The sequence below is a fragment of the Conger conger genome, chromosome 11, assembly GCF_963514075.1.
Source record: "Conger conger chromosome 11, fConCon1.1, whole genome shotgun sequence".
Taxonomy (NCBI): Eukaryota; Metazoa; Chordata; class Actinopteri; order Anguilliformes; family Congridae; genus Conger; species Conger conger.
Genome location: NC_083770.1, coordinates 13270528 through 13289535, shown reverse-complemented (window position 1 = coordinate 13289535; position 19008 = coordinate 13270528). Strand labels below are relative to the sequence as shown.

The following is a 19008-nucleotide window of genomic DNA, read 5'->3' as shown; positions in this document are numbered from 1 at the left end:
GAGCATTATCTGTCTGTGGTTATTTGAGTGTTGTGTTTATCTGTGTGCCTGCATGTGCTACATTATACCTGTACTGTGTGTGTGCGTGTGTGTGTTTGTATCTATCAATGTTTGTGTGTATATGTGCATGTCTGTGTTTACATGTATATGTGTCTGTAAAATTGTCAGCACCAGCGGACTCCCGCCCCCTCCACGGTCCTATTCTTTTCTATGCTGAACCCACCCACCTAGCCGCTGGGAAGCGAGTCGGCGCCGGCCCCGATGCTGGATATCGCCTTAGTGTTCTGCAGAGCGGGAGACGGAACTCTCCGCCCTGGTCAGGTCCTGCCGTCTCCCCTCGCAATGTTGTTCCAGGGAAACAGCGCAGCGTCCTTAGGACCAGCCCGGTCCTGCACGGCGCCACTCCTTCCCCAAATCCCGCAACGTTCCGCGGCTCTGTCTCGGCGCAGCTCGCTAAAAAAGTCTCTCTGTTCAGCGGTACTCCTGTCCGGGTTCGCCGCCACGGCAACCACCGCAACCTCGGAAGACCACTGCCCAAACCGAAAGAGGAGAACAAAGAAACATTAACAAAAAACACTCATACAAACAGAAAACTAACCAAACTGTTTAAAAACCTTGAACAACATTCAAACACCTCGCGTCTCTCTCGCGTCTGCGACTTACTTGCTTCTTTTAAGCACAGCCTCGTCAGACAAACACGAAACAGCTGCGCCACGCCCCCAGGAGTACCGCTGCAGAGAGACTTTTGGAGCGAGCTGCGCCGGGACAGAGCCGCGGAACGTTGCGGGATTTGGGGAAGGAGTGGCGCCGTGCAGGACCGGGCTGGTCCTAAGGACGCTGCGCTGTTTCCCTGGAACAACATTGCGAGGGGAGACGGCAGGACCTGTCGAGGGCGGAGAGTTCCGTCTCCCGCTCTGCAGAACACTAAGGCGATATCCAGCATCGGGGCCGGCGCCCACTCGCTTCCCAGCGGCTAGGCGCAGCCGGGGCTCCTTACACGGAACTTTGTGCAACTTCTCTGTGGGGGAAGGGGGTGCCTAGTAGTTGGGTGGGTTCCGCATAGAAAATAATAGGACCGTGGAGGGGGCGGGAGTCAGCTGGTGCTGACAATTTTACAGACCCGTATACATGTAAACAGACTTACTGACAAGGACCTGTGTGAGACATGTGGCTGTTCCCCTCCACCACCCGCCCCCCTTTTGAAAATTGAGCAGAAAATTGCGAGATTTGTGCCAAAGTAAAAAATATTTAAAAAAAAAAAAAACTGTAATAACCAAACTGTCACCATGGCGAAAACATTTTGAGTAATCATACTTGTTACTTCCTAAATTAGGTCTTTTGAGGTTTTCATTCAGTGTCAGGGTTGATGAGGGAAGTTTTTGAATTACTTTTTAAAGCATTTGTTAAATCCAACCACTGTGCTGGGTAAACAATACACCACATTGAACTGAAGAGAAACCAGACAAGAGGGGACACAAACCCCCACACTGAAGTGAAGGCCACACCACAGGCTCAGAGGTGAGTGGTACTGTACTCATGCGGTGATGTGCGTGCACTTCCATACAATTGCAATTATTGTTTGTGTTAATGAGCATTATCTGTCTGTGGTTATTTGAGTGTTGTGTTTATCTGTGTGCCTGCATGTGCTACATTATACCTGTACTGTGTGTGTGCGTGTGTGTGTTTGTATCTATCAATGTTTGTGTGTATATGTGCATGTCTGTGTTTACATGTATATGTGTCTGTAAAATTGTCAGCACCAGCGGACTCCCGCCCCCTCCACGGTCCTATTCTTTTCTATGCTGAACCCACCTACCTAGCCGCTGGGAAGCGAGTCGGCGCCGGCCCCGATGCTGGATATCGCCTTGCTGTTCTGCAGAGCGGGAGACGGAACTCTCCGCCCTCGACAGGTCCTGCCGTCTCCCCTCGCAATGTTGTTCCAGGGAAACAGCGCAGCGTCCTTAGGACCAGCCCGGTCCTGCACGGCGCCACTCCTTCCCCAAATCCCGCAACGTTCCGCGGCTCTGTCCCGGCGCAGCTCGCTCCAAAAGTCTCTCTCTGCAGCGGTACTACTGTCCGGGTTCGCTGCCACGGCAACCACCGCAACCTCGGAAGACCACTGCCCAAACCGAAAGAGGAGGAGAACAAAGAAACATTAACAAAAACCACTTATACAAACAGAAAACGAACCAAACTGTTTAAAAACCTTGAACAACATTCAAACACCTCGCGTCTCTCTCTCGCGTCTGCGACTTACTTGCTTCTTTTAAGCACAGCCTCGTCAGACAAACACGAAACAGCTGCGCCACGCCCCCAGGAGTACCGCTGCAGAGAGACTTTTGGAGCGAGCTGCGCCGGGACAGAGCCGCGGAACGTTGCGGGATTTGGGGAAGGAGTGGCGCCGTGCAGGACCGGGCTGGTCCTAAGGACGCTGCGCTGTTTCCCTGGAACAACATTGCGAGGGGAGACGGCAGGACCTGTCGAGGGCGGAGAGTTCCGTCTCCCGCTCTGCAGAACACTAAGGCGATATCCAGCATCGGGGCCGGCGCCGACTCGCTTCCCAGCGGCTAGGTAGGTGGGTTCAGCATAGAAAAGAATAGGACCGTGGAGGGGGCGGGAGTCCGCTGGTGCTGACAATTTTACAGACACATATACATGTAAACACAGACATGCACATAAACACACAAACATTGATAGACACACACACACCCACACACACACACACACACACACACACACACACACACACACACACACACACACACACACACACTACAGGTATAAAACATTAAAACAGTTTGTTTTAATGACATTTTTTTTCTCCAGATGGTGACCCAATCCAGTTAAAAGATGAGGGGAATAAATGCTTCCAGGCGGGTGAAGTTGACAAGGCCATTGAATGTTACACCAACGCCATGAAGACCTGCAAGGACAATAATGTGCTGGCTGTGCTTAAAAGAAGCAAGTAAGTCGCAGACGCGAGAGAGACGCGAGGTGTTTGAATATTGTTAAAGGTTTTTAAACAGTTTGGTTCGTTTTCTGTTTGTATGAGTGTTTTTTGTTAATGTTTCTTTGTTCTCCTCCTCTTTCGGTTTGGGCAGCGGTCTTCCGAGGTTGCGGTGGTTGCCGTAGCTGCGAACCCGGACAGTAGTACCGCTGCACAGAGAGACTTTTGGAGCGAGCTGCGCCGGGGCAGAGCCGCGGAACGTTGCGGGATTTGGGGAAGGAGTGGCGCCGTGCAGGACCGGGCTGGTCCTAAGGACGCTGCGCTGTTTCCCTGGAACAACATTGCGAGGGGAGACGGCAGGACCTGTCGAGGGCGGAGAGTTCCGTCTCCCGCTCTTCAGAACACTAAGGCGATATCCAGCACCGGGGCCAGCGCCCACTCGCTTCCCAGCGGCTAGGCGCAGCCGGGGCTCCTTACACGGAACTTTGTGCAACTTCTCTGTGGGGGAAGGGGGTGCCTAGTAGTTGGGTGGGTTCGGCATAGAAAATAATAGGACCGTGGAGGGGGCGGGAGTCAGCTGGTGCTGACAATTTTACAGACCCGTATACATGTAAACAGACTTACTGACAAGGACCTGTGTGAGACATGTGGCTGTTCCCCTCCACCACCCGCTCCCCTTTTGAAAATTGAGCAGAAACTTGCGAGATTTGTGCCAAAGTAAAAAATATTAAATAAATAAAAAAACTGTAATAACCAAACTGTCACCATGGCCAAAACATTGAGTAATCATACTTGTTACTTCCTAAATTAGGTCTTTTGAGGTTTTCATTCAGTGTCAGGGTTGATGAGGGAAGTTTTTGAATTACTTTTTAAAGCATTTGTTAAATCCAACCACTGTGCTGGGTAAACAATACACCACATTGAACTGAAGAGAAACCAGACAAGAGGGGACACAAACCCCCACACTGAAGAGAAGGCCACACCACAGGCTCAGAGGTGAGTGGTACTGTACTCATGCGGTGATGTGCGTGCACTTCCATACAATTGCATGATTGTTTGTGTTAATGAGCATTATCTGTCTGTGGTTATTTGAGTGTTGTGTTTATCTGTGTGCCTGCATGTGCTACATTATACGTGTACTGTGTGTGTGCGTGTGTGTGTTTGTATCTATCAATGTTTGTGTGTATATGTGCATGTCTGTGTTTACATGTATATGTGTCTGTAAAATTGTCAGCACCAGCGGACTCCCGCCCCCTCCACGGTCCTATTCTTTTCTATGCTGAACCCACCCACCTAGCCGCTGGGAAGCGAGTCGGCGCCGGCCCCGATGCTGGATATCGCCTTAGTGTTCTGCAGAGCGGGAGACGGAACTCTCCGCCCTGGTCAGGTCCTGCCGTCTCCCCTCGCAATGTTGTTCCAGGGAAACAGCGCAGCGTCCTTAGGACCAGCCCGGTCCTGCACGGCGCCACTCCTTCCCCAAATCCCGCAACGTTCCGCGGCTCTGTCCCGGCGCAGCTCGCTCCAAAAGTCTCTCTGTGCAGCGGTACTACTGTCCGGGTTCGCCGCCACGGCAACCACCGCAACCTCGGAAGACCACTGCCGGCTTTACAGTATGTTACCATTTGCTCAGTGCAATATACTGCAGTTCAGAAAAGAAAAATACAATACAATCAATTACTCAAAATACATTACAGTCAATAACTACATACCAAATAGCAATATTTTCACTATATACAGTAATTTGCACATATATTGTCTGCCTATCAGTATCAGAAGTCTACTGTTGGCCTGGCCCATCCATCCTGTCCTCTGCATTTGGCCATAGATTTTCATCAACATCACACCAAATGTTATCTCTTGCCATATACCGAGGAAAACATTCTCTTTGAGATATCATATCGTATCGTACCGTAAAATTTCATATCGGTTCATCCCTACCACACACACGCACACGCACACACAGTCACGCACACAGTCGCACACACACACACACACACACACACACACACACACACACACGCACGCACACACGCACACACGCACACACACACACACGCACACACACACACACACACGCACACACACACACACACACGCACACACACAGAGTCACGCACACACACAGAGTCACGCACATACACACTCAGCCGTTGGAAATGCAAGTGAATTTCTTGAATTTACCGGATACCTGAAACGTCACAGAGACTTGGCCCTCCCTCTACCGAGTTCCAATCACATTTCTTTCCGCGTTCTTTTTTTCCCCCTATGCATGCTGAACCAAAGCGCAGCGTCATTACCACGCGGGACTGACTGCAAGCAGGCACCTCGCAACAAGCTTTGGACAGCATCATCCGGTTCTGATGGATCACAAATGCGGTACGTTATCTGTCACCTAAATCTGGCAGGCAGGCATTCAATAAACCAGACTAAAAGAAGCAAAAACACCAAAAATAACTTGACAATGATTTCAACCTTTTGCATGTGGAGGGTGATAAGTGAAATGGAAACAGGCGGGTCTGGGATGAGTTTTTGAGCGGGTGAGTGGGTGCGGCCGGATCACAGTTTGTTTCTAACTAGGTGTTACAACCTCTAGCTGCCTCTCACAAAAGTTGGTTTGCCTCTCATGACTGAGTGTGGTAAATTCACAGTAAACTGTAAATTAATGATTGTTTTACTGTATTGGAAACCCAGAATAACAATTTTTACTGTGTAATGTAAAATTACACAGCATCCTACGGTTCTGATGGATCACAAATGCGGTACGTTATCTGTCACCTAAATCTGGCAGGCAGGCATTCAATAAACCAGACTAAAAGAAGCAAAAACACCAAAAATAACTTGACAATGATTTCAACCTTTTGCATGTGGAGGGTGATAAGTGAAATGGAAACAGGCGGGTCTGGGATGAGTTTTTGAGCGGGTGAGTGGGTGCGGCCGGATCACAGTTTGTTTCTAACTAGGTGTTACAACCTCTAGCTGCCTCTCACAAAAGTTGGTTTGCCTCTCATGACTGAGTGTGGTAAATTCACAGTAAACTGTAAATGAATGATTGTTTTACTGTATTGGAAACCCAGAATAACAATTTTTACTGTGTAATGTAAAATTACACAGCATCCTACGGTTCTGATGGATCACAAATGCGGTACGTTATCTGTCACCTAAATCTGGCAGGCAGGCATTCAATAAACCAGACTAAAAGAAGCAAAAACACCAAAAATAACTTGACAATGATTTCAACCTTTTGCATGTGGAGGGTGATAAGTGAAATGGAAACAGGCGGGTCTGGGATGAGTTTTTGAGCGGGTGAGTGGGTGCGGCCGGATCACAGTTTGTTTCTAACTAGGTGTTACAACCTCTAGCTGCCTCTCACAAAAGTTGGTTTGCCTCTCATGACTGAGTGTGGTAAATTCACAGTAAACTGTAAATGAATGATTGTTTTACTGTATTGGAAACCCAGAATAACAATTTTTACTGTGTAATGTAAAATTACACAGCATCCTACGGTTCTGATGGATCACAAATGCGGTACGTTATCTGTCACCTAAGTCTTGAATTAGGCTATATTACCGAAGGAACGTAGCCTACATGGAGACGTTTGTGTCCGTTTGTGGCGCGCACTCGTTCGTAGACTCGGCAGAGTTCGTAGGTTTGCTGCGCACAATCGCATCGCACCCCGGGCGCTCGGAATCACGGTCACGGCCGGGATGCGGTTTGAGGAATGCGTGTAGTTCTCAAGCGCGCTAGATCCATCCGGGCCGCCGAGGAGCGAGGCAGTTGCAGGTGCATGTATCCTCAGCTAACGGAGGTTGCCTTCTCCAATAGCCGCGACAGTGGATTCCGAAACGACAGAAGTCCGATTGTGCATCTGTACGACAGTAACAGATTTATTTTCAAAAAACACGCACTTGGCACTTTGTGTACTGAATGTATTTTCTGAATACAATTATCTCAATCTTTTTTTGCAGAACAAGAAGTACAAGGAGAGAAGAGTGAGGAAATTGGGTAAGGTATCCGCTTAATTATTATATTTTATTAAACGGGCTTCATGTGCTCAAAAATGTAGTATATTGCAATATATTGTGAATGTGCTCCTCAGCATTGTATTTCGCAAAATATATTTCAATGTCTGAAAGCAGCAGTCATTTTATATGTTCATAGGTTTTCTTGGTAATGTTTGCTATTTGAATATGCCGCTGTATACTCCATTTCGTTAATCATTTAAAGGTACAATTCGGACATCTAACGGCCAAAAGAGGAATTGCAGGACAAACACTCTCAAACCACAACCTGCACTGTTGTGGAAAGTTGACAGTGACAAACGCGACAGAGCCTGCCCTCTTTTCGTAGTGTTCTAGTAATGAAATGTTCGCCGAACAGGTGACTTGATGAAATGTTGCTGCTGAACACTATGTTTTTTCTTTTTGAAGTTTGTGTTTGTTTGCTTGTTTTTAAATAAGGAAAATGTAATTGTTTGTTTAAATGTGAACAGTAAAGGTTATTCGAGATAATGTATGATGCTGACAAACTATTGGCAACAGGTACTTTAGAGGTGACAAAAAGGACAACTGCTTTCTAACCAAACCATTCCCAATCTTGCTTCTACTTTGCATGATACTTGGAAGGTAATCACTGTTTTCCTCCAGCATTTGTTTGGAAATGTAAATTAAAAAAAGAAATCAAAGTTTAGTGGAGATGGCAGCTTCGATAGGTGACCTGCGTCACTTGAACCAGGTCGAGTGCGGTCAGCAGGCCGTGAGGAGACACAGCCGGCTCCCTGGGCAGCAGTCGGGGCGGGGTCCCAATCGGGCCTGCCACGATGGTGAGACCATCTGGGGTGTCCTGTAACTGTCCTGTGTGCTGTGTATAGCTCCAAGTACACAAGCAGACTTTTCTCAGGACCAGTGCTCTGCTGTTGGTGAGTGCTTTGCACCTCTTTAATTGAGTCACAACAAATAGTAGAGCAAATATTAACCATACCTAACCCTTTCTACTGCATTAACTTCAGTTCTACCACTATCTCCTCTATTCTAGATGCTCCTGATGTCACTGTTAACAATTCTGTTCCAGCACGTGATAGCTGGGTGTTATAGTAATTATTACTTTGAATGACCTGCTTTGCTCTTATGGCAGTAAACGGTGGTGGTTAGGATGCAAACCCACCATCAATACAAAATGGGGGAATAATAGGTTTGAGCCTTTCAGTTTAGATTTATAATATATCATTAACTGTTTTGCTCTGATTCCATTTTTGCTTTACCTTCACCTTTGAACACAGACACACACACTCTACACTAGCCCTCCCACCAGTAGGGACAGTTGATCACATAAAGGGTTCAATTGGTTTGAATATTGCTAGAATTGGAAATTGCCAAAACCACATCTCAGCGGGGTGCTTCCACCATTAGCAGGGAGTCTGGGTACGATGTAATTCCTTCCTGGGAATGGTTATTCATGAAATTTGTCACTCCCCTAACCGGGCTACTTAAACCCTCACTTTAGGTTATCATGTTGAGATTCAGACGGAAGGCTTGCCGGACACGTCCCTTGTGAATTTCCCTTTGCGCTTTGCAATAAAGCTTTTCAGTTGAGAAGTGGTTCTCAATGTGTTACTTTGCCAGTTCAAATTTGATTCCACAACGGGAGAAGAATATTCCCAACAGTAGGGTTTTTATAGGGGCTCAAAACAATAGTATAGCGGTCATTCTGATTGGTTGAAAAGGTATAAAGTTGAGCGTGCCATATGGCACTCTTGGGACTGAAAGGGTTAAGGAAGGCAGAAACATGAATGAAACGCCAAACATTTTCCCGCTGAACAATAGTGTCACTCGATTACTCATCTTGAACCTGATTAAACTTTATATTCTCCTCTGAGGCTCCTACAGTCATTGACAACTTTATTATGTAGACCTGTATACCAGCTTGTTAATGCAAGTATTTAATTAGCCTATCATGTGGCAGCAACTGAATCCATAAAAGCATGCTTGGTGCTTTTGGTGGTCAAGAGGTTGAGCTGTTTTTCAGACCGAATGACAGAATGGGGGGGGGGAGTGATCGAAGTGACTTCTCCTGAGAGATTGCAGAGAATGTAGCAGTTCTGCAGGCAGAAATGTGTTGTTAATGAGCGGGGTCAGAGGAGAAGGGCCACACTAGTCAAAGCTGACAGGAAGGTGACAGTAACACAAATAACCACACATTACAGCAGTGGTTTACAGAAGAGCATCTCTGAACACACAACGCATCATAACTAAGTTATGTGGTGTCTGAAGACCAAATGCTTTCTCAGCTTTATTTTGGGGGGGAAGTAACCTTCCTTGCTATTTTTATCTGTCTCCTAAAACTCAGCGGTGAGGGACCCAGGCCCTGGTCCGGCCCGTCACACAGCTGTCCTGAACCAGCAACTGAAGCTGAGGAGGGTGAAGCTGAGGAGACGGAGGCTGAAGCTGAGGAGACGGAGGCTGAAGCTGAGGAGGGTGAAGCTGAGGAAGAGGAGGGTGAAGCTGAGGAGGTAGAGGGTGAAGCTGAGGAGGAGGAGGGTGAAGCTGAGGAGGTGGAGGGTGAAGCTGAGGAGACGGCAGCTGAAGAAGTGCAATCAGGGGTCCAGGAAGCTCCGGAAAACTCCCAGTCAGAGCCTGGGTCACAGTCTTCACCCCTAGCGGGTACGGAGGTCCTGCAAACAGAAGTTATGCTCCCTGCCCCCCCCCACACTGCGGGGCAGATGAAGGTGTCCTCCAGGAAGAGGCGGAACGCCAAACCTGGAGATCCTGCAAACACCCAACGCACACCGCCCCCGTTTATCTGTAAGCAAGTTCACAGGACATTTCAAGTGTATTTTGTCTGAATGTTGTTTGCTGTTTGTGGGTAGGCATGCATATCAATAATGATTTTCAATGATTCTTAAACACTGACATTCAAATACAACTTATTTTTCTCCAGACATCGTCCTCCTGTTCCTGTTTTTCGTATCTACCGTTAACTCCAATCCTATCCATGCAAGTAAGTGTAATCCTTCTAAACTTCATCTGTGTCTGTAAAAAACGGTAAATTATTTACATGTATGTTTCTATGGTGATGAAGCCGCACTTTCATTGGTTAAGGTAAAGCCATGGAAGTGCCTTTTCCCCATTTACCCCTGAATGGTTTGGTCTTGGATGTCCTGTCATGACTGACGGGAACTCTGCTCTTTTTGCTTGTGTCAACACGTGAACCCCTTCTCTGTTTCCATGTCTCAGTGCAGGGTGCACTCTGCCGGGACCCAGAAAGCGCAAAAAATGTCAGCAGAATATACAAAGGTGATAAGCTCATATGGTCAAACTCATATGGTCGAATCAAAAACTGCAGCAAGGACAACCTGAAGCCAGATGAGCCATGTTGGCTGCCGAATGGAAGCCTTGTGGTACAGTCTGACCAGCGCATTTCCTTTGAAGGGAATGACAGCCTTTCAGGTGGCATGAAGGCTTTCCCCTCCGAGACTGTGTGTGAGTATTCCTGCACTTGATCCAGTTTGTGTTCTGCTGTTACGGTGTAGAGTCGAGATGGTGGGACAGTAGGATATGGGAAGCTGCCAGATTATTCTGTTGTAAAAATCGAGAATGCAGGACTATTCATACATTGTTCATCATTCAAAATGCCCCAGGCAGCTGAAATTGCATTTCTGTTATTTATTCATTTTTTTCCTCAGTTTATTTCATTTTTTTGCAATCATTGCAACGACATTCATGAAGGGAGATTTAATTTAATGTGGTTTCCCCATCTGTCGGACTGTGTGTAGTGTTGTGGATGTGTGTGTGATCATATGTCATATGTCATGACCGGGGCGACATTGGCTCAGCAGGGAAGAGCAGTGGTCTGGCAGTCGGAGGGTTGCCAGTTTGATCCCGCCTGGGTGTGTCGAATTGTCTGAGCAAGATGCCTAACCCTCAAATGCTCCCGATAAGCTGGTTGGTGCCTTGTGTGGCAGCCAATCACCCTGTGTGTGTGTGTGTGTGTGTGTGTGTGGCATCAATTGTACAGTGCTTTGGATATAGGCTCTATATCAGTGGTCTCCAACCCTGGTCCTGGAGAGCTACTGGGTCTGCTGGTTTTCGTTCTTACCCTGCAATTAACTATAATCAACTGCTCTAATTTAATTAATTAACTCACCTCACCTGGTTACCTGGGTCTCAACAGGTGCTGATTTTAAGGTGAAAACAAAAACCAGCAGACCCAGTAGCTCTCCAGGACCAGGGTTGGAGACCCCTGCTCTATATAAATACACACACATAGAGATCAAATGCTAACCATTTACCATTTATGACCTCTTCTGCAGTCTGCGCTGATCTTGACCTGCCTCCCGGACCCAAGTCTCTCCCCGGTAAGCGCTCTCTGTGAGCTGGAAGATCAGACCCGGCAAGCTGATTATCACTCACACTGTGGCCTAATGATAGTGTAGCCTTGCAGGGTGATTGACATGCATGCACTCACACATAGAGATCATTTTGGGGCACCATAGAGGCTGTCTGTAGATCTTTATCTATAACCCTCTCTGCTTTCTACGGTGTTGGGACAGCATGTACAGAGTTTTTATTTGTGTCATTTTTATTTGTTACACAGCCCCATTGATGAATACTACCGCCAACACCACAAGCCCAGACACCGGGCCTCCGTCTGGTGAGTTCTGAGCGAAAGGAAACTGAAGGAATCTGTCTGCTGATCTCATTCAGAAATCAACCATTTAATCAATTCTTTCTATAATTTTCAGATCGTGCTGCAATTTGGTGGAGTGTAGGAGGTAATGTGAAGTTTCCTACCGCTACTGTGTATGCAGGATTCAAACGGGCAACCTCCATGTCTGTAACAGGCAGTGCAGGGGGAAGGGGAGAGGGAACATGCCTTTTTGCACTGCACCCTTAATTCTTATAATTCCCAGTTGACAAACGTGTCCATTAACTGATCGTTCTTGTGCTTATAGGTGTCGTTATCACAGTCGTTATCACAGTCGGTATCGCTGTCGTCATCGGAAGGAAGTGCAGAAAAAAGGTACGTGGTTTCCAAAAATTATTGTTAAACTGAATTTGGGGGTGTGAGTGTGTACATTTGGTGTAACGGTGTGTACCATATGTAGTGTATGGATCAGGGGTGGGCGAAGAGGGCGGAATCTGACCCTGGGTTTCATGACAACACCAGCTCTTAATGGCTGAACTGGCCACTTGCGTGTGTCCTGCTAAGCTGGTGCAGCTGTGCCGTACTCTCTTCTACAAGTGAAACTGTCCGTGTAATGCAGGGAGCCCCTCCGTTTCACAACTTTGAGCCGACATTTTAATCCATCATGGATTTCACAGATGTACCCTCTTGCTTTGCTTATTCCAACTGCCGTTAACTCCATCTGGACTAACTGAACCGTACTGAACTCTACATTAACCAATCAGAGGGGAGTGTGTGCATGTTCCCAAAGATGATTTGCTATTTATAGGTCAGTTAACAGAAAATGTCATTTTGGCTCTTCCTATGGTGCAAAAGGTGTTGCCCAAAACTGGACAGGACGGGTCCTCAGAATGCTGCGCCTCCTGATGGGAACGCCGGGAACGAGAACGAGAGGAGTCCTCTTAAAAGTCCATGTGAATGGAAATGTCACAATGGAAACAATCCAATTAGTGTGACACCAGGTTCAGGGACCATCGTCATGATTTTGATATGTTTGCTGATCGAAACAAGAGTTTGTCCTCTTGTTTTTCTTTTCTAGTTTGTAGTTTTTCTTTACCCTTCATTGTTTTTCTTGAATCATAATTTCTTCTGATTAAGGATTTGTTTGATAAATTGCTTTATTGAATTGCTTATTTAGTTAAATGCCTAATTTAATTTGATTACATTACATATCATTTGGTTGATGCTTTAATCCTAAGCAACTTACAGTTGATTAGACTAAGCAGCAGACAATCCTCCCCTGGAGCAATGCAGGGTTAAGGGCCTTGCTGAAGAGCCCAACGGCTGTGTGCGGATCATATTGTGGCTACACCGGGATTAGAACCACCGATGTACCTTAACCACTACGCTACATGCCAATTTAACTTTAATTAAAATCCTTATACTTAGTTAGGCATTTTTCTGGACCAACTGCTTCCTCTGTTTCTTCTCTTGCCCTTCCTTCCTACCTTCTTGCTTTGTAATAAATCATATAATCCATTCGAAGACTGGTGTTATGCTTCTTCCTTCTATATTTGAAAGAGTGAACATTTTCTGATGATTTTTTTCTTCTTACAATAATCATGAATCACCCTAATTATAATGTGTGTGTGTATATGTGTAGGTTGATTGGGGTGTTTTAACTCCCAAGTGTTCAGAATTCAGAGTACTGAGCATTATACTGGGCACTGATCTGTTAAAATGGCTGGTTTGAGCAAAACATTCAAATGAATCCTCACTTCTTTTACACTTGTCATGCCAAAAAGGCATTTTGCAGTGTTGCCTGTATTATTCTCATTTATTTTAATATATACAGTTTTGTTCAAATAGCAGTGCGTTAAGATTTATAAAGTGCACAAGTTCAACATTTTAAATGTAGTGGAAACATTACACATTCAATTCCAAATCAAAGCATTAGCAAATTTTATCAGGTGTGAGTTATTCTTTTACAGGAAGCAAAGAAATGGAATATTAATCTGTTCAAAAATATGGCAGTGTCAACATTTTTCTCTTTAAAGTCTCTTCAAACTGTATGAACTGAAGAAATTTTTCAAGATTTAACTTCACTTTAAATTACTAGCATTTTTAATGTCACCCCACAAGTTTTCAATGGGGTTGAGGTCAGGAGATTGAGCTGGCCACTCCATTACCTCAATCCTTTTTGCCTGGAACTAAGATGGTGCTTGCTTACTCATGTGTTTCCAGTCGTTGTCTTGTTGAAACACCCATTTCTGGGGCATTTCCTCTTCGGCATATGCCTCTTTGACGTGCTGTCAAAATTAATCATATTAATTAATATGGAAATCACATTATAGACAGTCAAAACTTGTAATGTCAGGGACTGGCGGAGAGCCAGGAGCGACTAAGGGTAATAACTTATAAGCAAAATCCCGGGAGGTAAGGGAAACAGAAAATAACCCGGAGTCAACTCCGACCAAATAAGAGAACCAGCCCAAAAACGGCTATAGGAAAATAAAGCGACCCTTAAAAACCAGGGTGAACAACCAAACCAAAATGAGTGCTAAAAGGCGAGCACTGAAAACCCCAGACCGGGGACCAAAATAAAAGCACAACCTAGTACAAAACACTAGGCACACAAAATACCCGGCTCAGGAAAAACAAAACAAAAAACAAATACCGGGGACAACGTCCCTCACCCACAAGCTCACACGAGCTAGAAATGAAATCAAAAACAAAGAAACTTTAGGAAGGCGTCAGCAGTGCACACAGCACTAGCAAACTGAACACCTTCCTTACCTTTTCTTTTCTTTTGAACGTGAAAGAAACCCGAACCAGCACGATACCTGACTCACTAACGCACCGAGTCTAGCGCGTGCTTACCAGCTTGGTGCAAGAGCAAACCGTTGACACCAAAGCGCCGACCGATTGCCAGCGAGTGCTTTAAATACCCTCAGGAGGTAGGCTCCCCTGGCACTAATGAGGGCCAGGTGAAAATAATGAGTCCCTGCCCTCTGGTGGCCACAACCGGTCACTACCTCCCAACCATGACAAAACTGAATTGTAAATATAGCCTACCTTTAATTGGAGGTTCCCGTATATATATCTTTAATTGGAGTTACGTCAATCTTATACGTGCTAATGCAATTAAAGACATCTTAAATTAGTATTTTTGACTAGCCAAAAATGCACTTGCAGATAACTTGTATTTTTGTTTGAAGAAAGGGGCTGAGAGCTGGTGGGAGAGAACAGGGAAAGCAGTTGTGCAGCCTGATATAAACCTGTGTCCTCTTTTCCTTGCCACATCTGTCCAAACTGCAGGGGGTCATCTATGCCCCCAACAACGCTGCCCCATTTGACTTGGGCTCCGCCCTCAGGGGACCCAGGGGGGAGGGGCCCAGCTCTCCCCCCAAGCCCATAAGCATGGCGGTGAGCAGTGTCGCCCGCGAGGCCTTCACCCACTGCACCCAGTATCAGGCCTCCTTCAGGTCTACCAGCGCACCTGCCAAGCCTACGACCCACCCAAGGGGGGTATGGATTTCCTCACCTCCTACTCCCACGACTACCTGCCCTGGGGTGTTCAGACCTCCTACTCCCACGACTACCTGCCCTGGGGTGTTCAGACCTCCTTCTCCCATGACTACCTGCCCTGGGGTGTTCAGACCTCCTACTCCCTCGACTACCTGCCCTGGGGTGTTCAGACCTCCTTCTCCCTCAACTACCTGCCCTGGGGTGTTCAGACCTCCTACTCCCTCGACTACCTGCCCTGGGGTGTTCAGACCTCCTACTCCCTCGACTACCTGCCCTGGGGTGTTCAGACCTCCTACTCCCACGACTACCTGCCCTGGGGTGTTCAGACCTCCTTCTCCCATGACTACCTGCCCTGGGGTGTTCAGACCTCCTACTCCCTCGACTACCTGCCCTGGGGCGTTCAGACGCGCCCCCCCATCCGTCAGCGGGAGGAGTTAGTCAGGCCCACCGGACCCTTCTACCACATGACCACCTACCAGGCAGATTTCACGCCCTAGATGGCCATGCCCACCTGCACCAGGCCATTGGAGAGGAGACAGGAGCAGCAACATGCCTGGGCCCTGAAAAAAACATCTGTTTAAACAGAAACAGTGGCACGCTGATCATCCTGTTCCAACCCGGGGGCAGACTGACGGAGTAGTACGGGTTTCTCCGATGGCGTCTGAGAAGGCGTTCTGTGGGCTTTAAAAGTCACTCAGACCCCTAATTGGGATTAAAACTCTCAGATTTAATTCAACAATTCATACGCAACGCTTCTTTGCTAATTTTCTGTTATGCCTTTTGTCATCGTTGTCATTTGATTATCTATTCTCTAATATCAGGATTTCCCACAACATGGTATTTTGGGACTTTAAAACTCTCGCTCAGATTTAATTAATCCAATATTTCATTGGATTTCTATTATGCCTTTTGGCCTCGTCATTGTTGTCATTTGATGATATAATACTGATGATGATGAGGGGTGGCCTGTAGCTTAGTGGTTAAGGTAAATGACTGGGACACGCAAGGTCGGGGGTTCGATCCCTGGTAAGATCCGCACAGCCGTTGAGCCCTAAACCAAGGCCCTTAACCCTGCATTGCTGCAGGGCAGGATTGTCTCCTGCTTAGTTGAATCGCTCTGGGTAAGAGCATCTGCCAAATGTCATTAATGTAAATGTAATATACACTCAGTGAGCACTTTATTAGACTTATTAAGTAGCCTTTGCACTTATAGGTTTGACGCGTTGTGTGTTCAGAGATTCTCTTCTGCATACCACTGTTGTAATGTGTGGTTATTTGTGTTACTGTCACCTTCCTGTCAGCTTTGACCAGTCTGGCCCTTCTCCTCAGACCTCTCATTAACAACACATTTCTGCCTGCAGAACTGCTGCTCACTGGATATTTTTTGTTTTTCGCACCATTCTCTGCAAACTGTGGAGACTGTTGCGCGTGAAAATCCCAGTCAGATCAACAGTTACAGAAATACTAAAAACAGCCCTTCCATCACCAACAATCATGCCACGGTTGAAATCACTGAAATCACATGTTCTCCCCATTCAGATTTTTGATGTGACATTTACTGAAGCTCCTGCTCCCTATCTACATGACTGTATGCATTGCACTGCTGCCACACAATTGGCTGATTAGATAACCGCATGAATGCCTAGGTGTAATAAAGTAAAAAAGTTCCTAATAAAATGCTTGGTGAGTGTATTAGGCAAAATCCATATGCTAGGCTTTTTAAAAATCAGTTAATCAACTCACAGACAACTTGGAGTCATTCACGGACCGCCAGTGGTGTGCAGACCACAGTTTGAGAACCGCTGGTGTAGGAGTAAAAGTCACCGATTTTTACACTTGACCATTTTATTTTTTCTTACTTTCAGCAGCTTGACCCTAATCTCAACATTTCTCTTATTTCTGGTTATTCTGTCTGTCTGCCTCTCTCATTTCCACACATTGGCCAGTGTTTGAATAATAGCAAATAGCACCTACACCATGACATTTGCCCCCTAGTAAGACAGGTTCACACTATCCTCACTTTAAATCCATTTTTAAATGATGTATTCATATTGTGTGTTTTTATCCAGTATATTTGCTTATACATCCAGTATATTTCCTTATACATCATCCTATACATATTTACCTCTAATTATTTGTAATGGTATTAAGGTTGAATGATGGCAGTCAGTTCTGAGAATGGGGGGGGGGTGCGGTCTAGGAGGCTTAAATAAAAGTGACATGATACATAATCTGTATCATGTCACCGATGTTACATTTTACCAATAAAATTATCCAATAAAAATATTGACTCTGGGTAATTTCTTGCAAGCAGCACATGTGGCAGCTGTCAGCTAAAGAGCCGACTACCCACCGGATACTTTTAGACATATATTTATTTAAACTTTTAGCTAAAATTATGTCAACAGAATATTTTGTCTCCCCACTGCCAACTCCCCTAGCTGGCTACTTTACTCACCTGGCAGGTTACTGAAGGATTTGGTATGGCATGGCAATGGTATGGCAAGAGAGAGAGGGGGATGCGGAGAGATGGAGAGAGAGAGCGAGAGAGGGAAAAGGCTTAAGAAGCTATGGCAACTTTGAAGAGAATATTTGGCTTAGTAACAATCCAACAGTCACATATTGATTCCATCAATTTTCAGTCTCCTATCAGTCCTTAGCACTTTACAAAATCTATTGGGGTTTTTTAAACCGCAGGGAAACTTGTATACCCCCACACAGCCAGGTGGCGCCGTTTCGCCATTCATTCACCTCGCATTTTCAAACTGATATGAAATCTCATTTTGGTAGCAGCTGATGTCAGTTCATGTCAAATGACTTAACACTGTCATCACTTTTTTATGACCGATGTTATGTCACATGCTGACAGCTTATGTCACCTGCCAAATTTAGGCTGTTATAAACGGTCAGGTACTTTATGACACTACCATGAGCATAAGGAAATGCCATACATAAACTATCTTGACAGTTTATGACAAACAATGTGACAATGTCATGATCCATGAAACTGTGGAAGCCATAACATGCAGGACGACACCATACATCTCTGATCCTTATAATACAGGTAGGAACATTGTGTCTATAGCTATTTTTATTGTGTGAAACACGATTAGCCAAAAAGTGGCCCAATTCACCCTAATTGTCTGTCAACAAGATTGGTTGAGTCTTCAGTGAATGTGATGCCCCTGTGCAGTGGCGGCTCTAGACATTTTTGTCTCGGGGATAAATCTACATTTACTAAATCTAATTGCATGCGTAGAATTACTAGTATTTCACAACGCATCCCAACAACTAAAGTTAAGTGTCTCTGTCTGTTTGTGAATTTTGTGCTGTCTATTAGTGTGTAAACGGCAAATCTTTAATACTGGACTCTACACAACAAGTATGACTCCAACACTGAAACATTTGGCGAGCCTGGGAATCTTGATCGCCCTTATTCACCCAGCAATCGCGTTATGGAATAAGCCGGCAGATCCCAAACCAAGACTCACCTATGCCCGGCTGACACTAATGGATCTTCGGCCGGTGTCCATGGACTTACAAGCGGCGTCATCAAATACCTTGATGCATACAGAGGAATCATCACGTCAGACGAGTTCGGAGCAAAAGGGGATCCAGAGGAGGAATTCGCAATAGAATGCGAAGACGCGGTAGGAGGCTGCCACTACCTGCAATAACGCTGTCTAACGTGAGATCACTGCGGAATAAAATTACAGAAATTTCTGCACTCATCAAACTGGACTCGGACTACCGCCAGACAAGCCTCTTCTGTTTTACCGAAACCTGGCTGTCAGAAAGAATATCCGATATAGATCTGGAGGGATTTACTATCATACGCTTTGACAGAGACACAATACCAACACGGAAGTCAATCGGGGGAGGGCTTGCATGGCTGTAAACAACAGGTGGGCTAC

The 19008-nt window shown here is 45.9% G+C and overlaps 1 protein-coding gene and 1 long non-coding RNA gene across 3 annotated transcripts; both read left to right on the top strand.

Moving 5' to 3' along the window:
- The first annotated feature begins 1270 nt into the window (after positions 1–1270).
- Positions 1271–3937, top strand: LOC133140988 (uncharacterized). 2 transcript variants are annotated; one of them, XR_009710041.1, is made up of 3 exons: positions 1271–1518; positions 2827–2965; positions 3102–3937. It is a non-coding gene; the product is annotated as an uncharacterized LOC133140988 (long non-coding RNA). The 2 variants fall into 2 exon arrangements; XR_009710040.1 differs by lacking the exon at positions 1271–1518 and adding an exon at positions 2167–2571.
- Positions 3938–5234: 1297 nt separating this feature from the next.
- On the top strand, positions 5235–13065 carry LOC133141173 (uncharacterized). The gene is made up of 10 exons (XM_061261606.1): positions 5235–5323; positions 6913–6949; positions 9290–9744; positions 9881–9940; positions 10177–10422; positions 11253–11297; positions 11537–11593; positions 11685–11714; positions 11895–11962; positions 12443–13065. Exons 1-10 carry the CDS (start codon positions 5308–5310, stop codon positions 12491–12493), a joined length of 1065 nt encoding a protein of 354 aa, XP_061117590.1. The 5' UTR covers positions 5235–5307; the 3' UTR covers positions 12494–13065.
- Positions 13066–19008: the final 5943 nt, after the last annotated feature.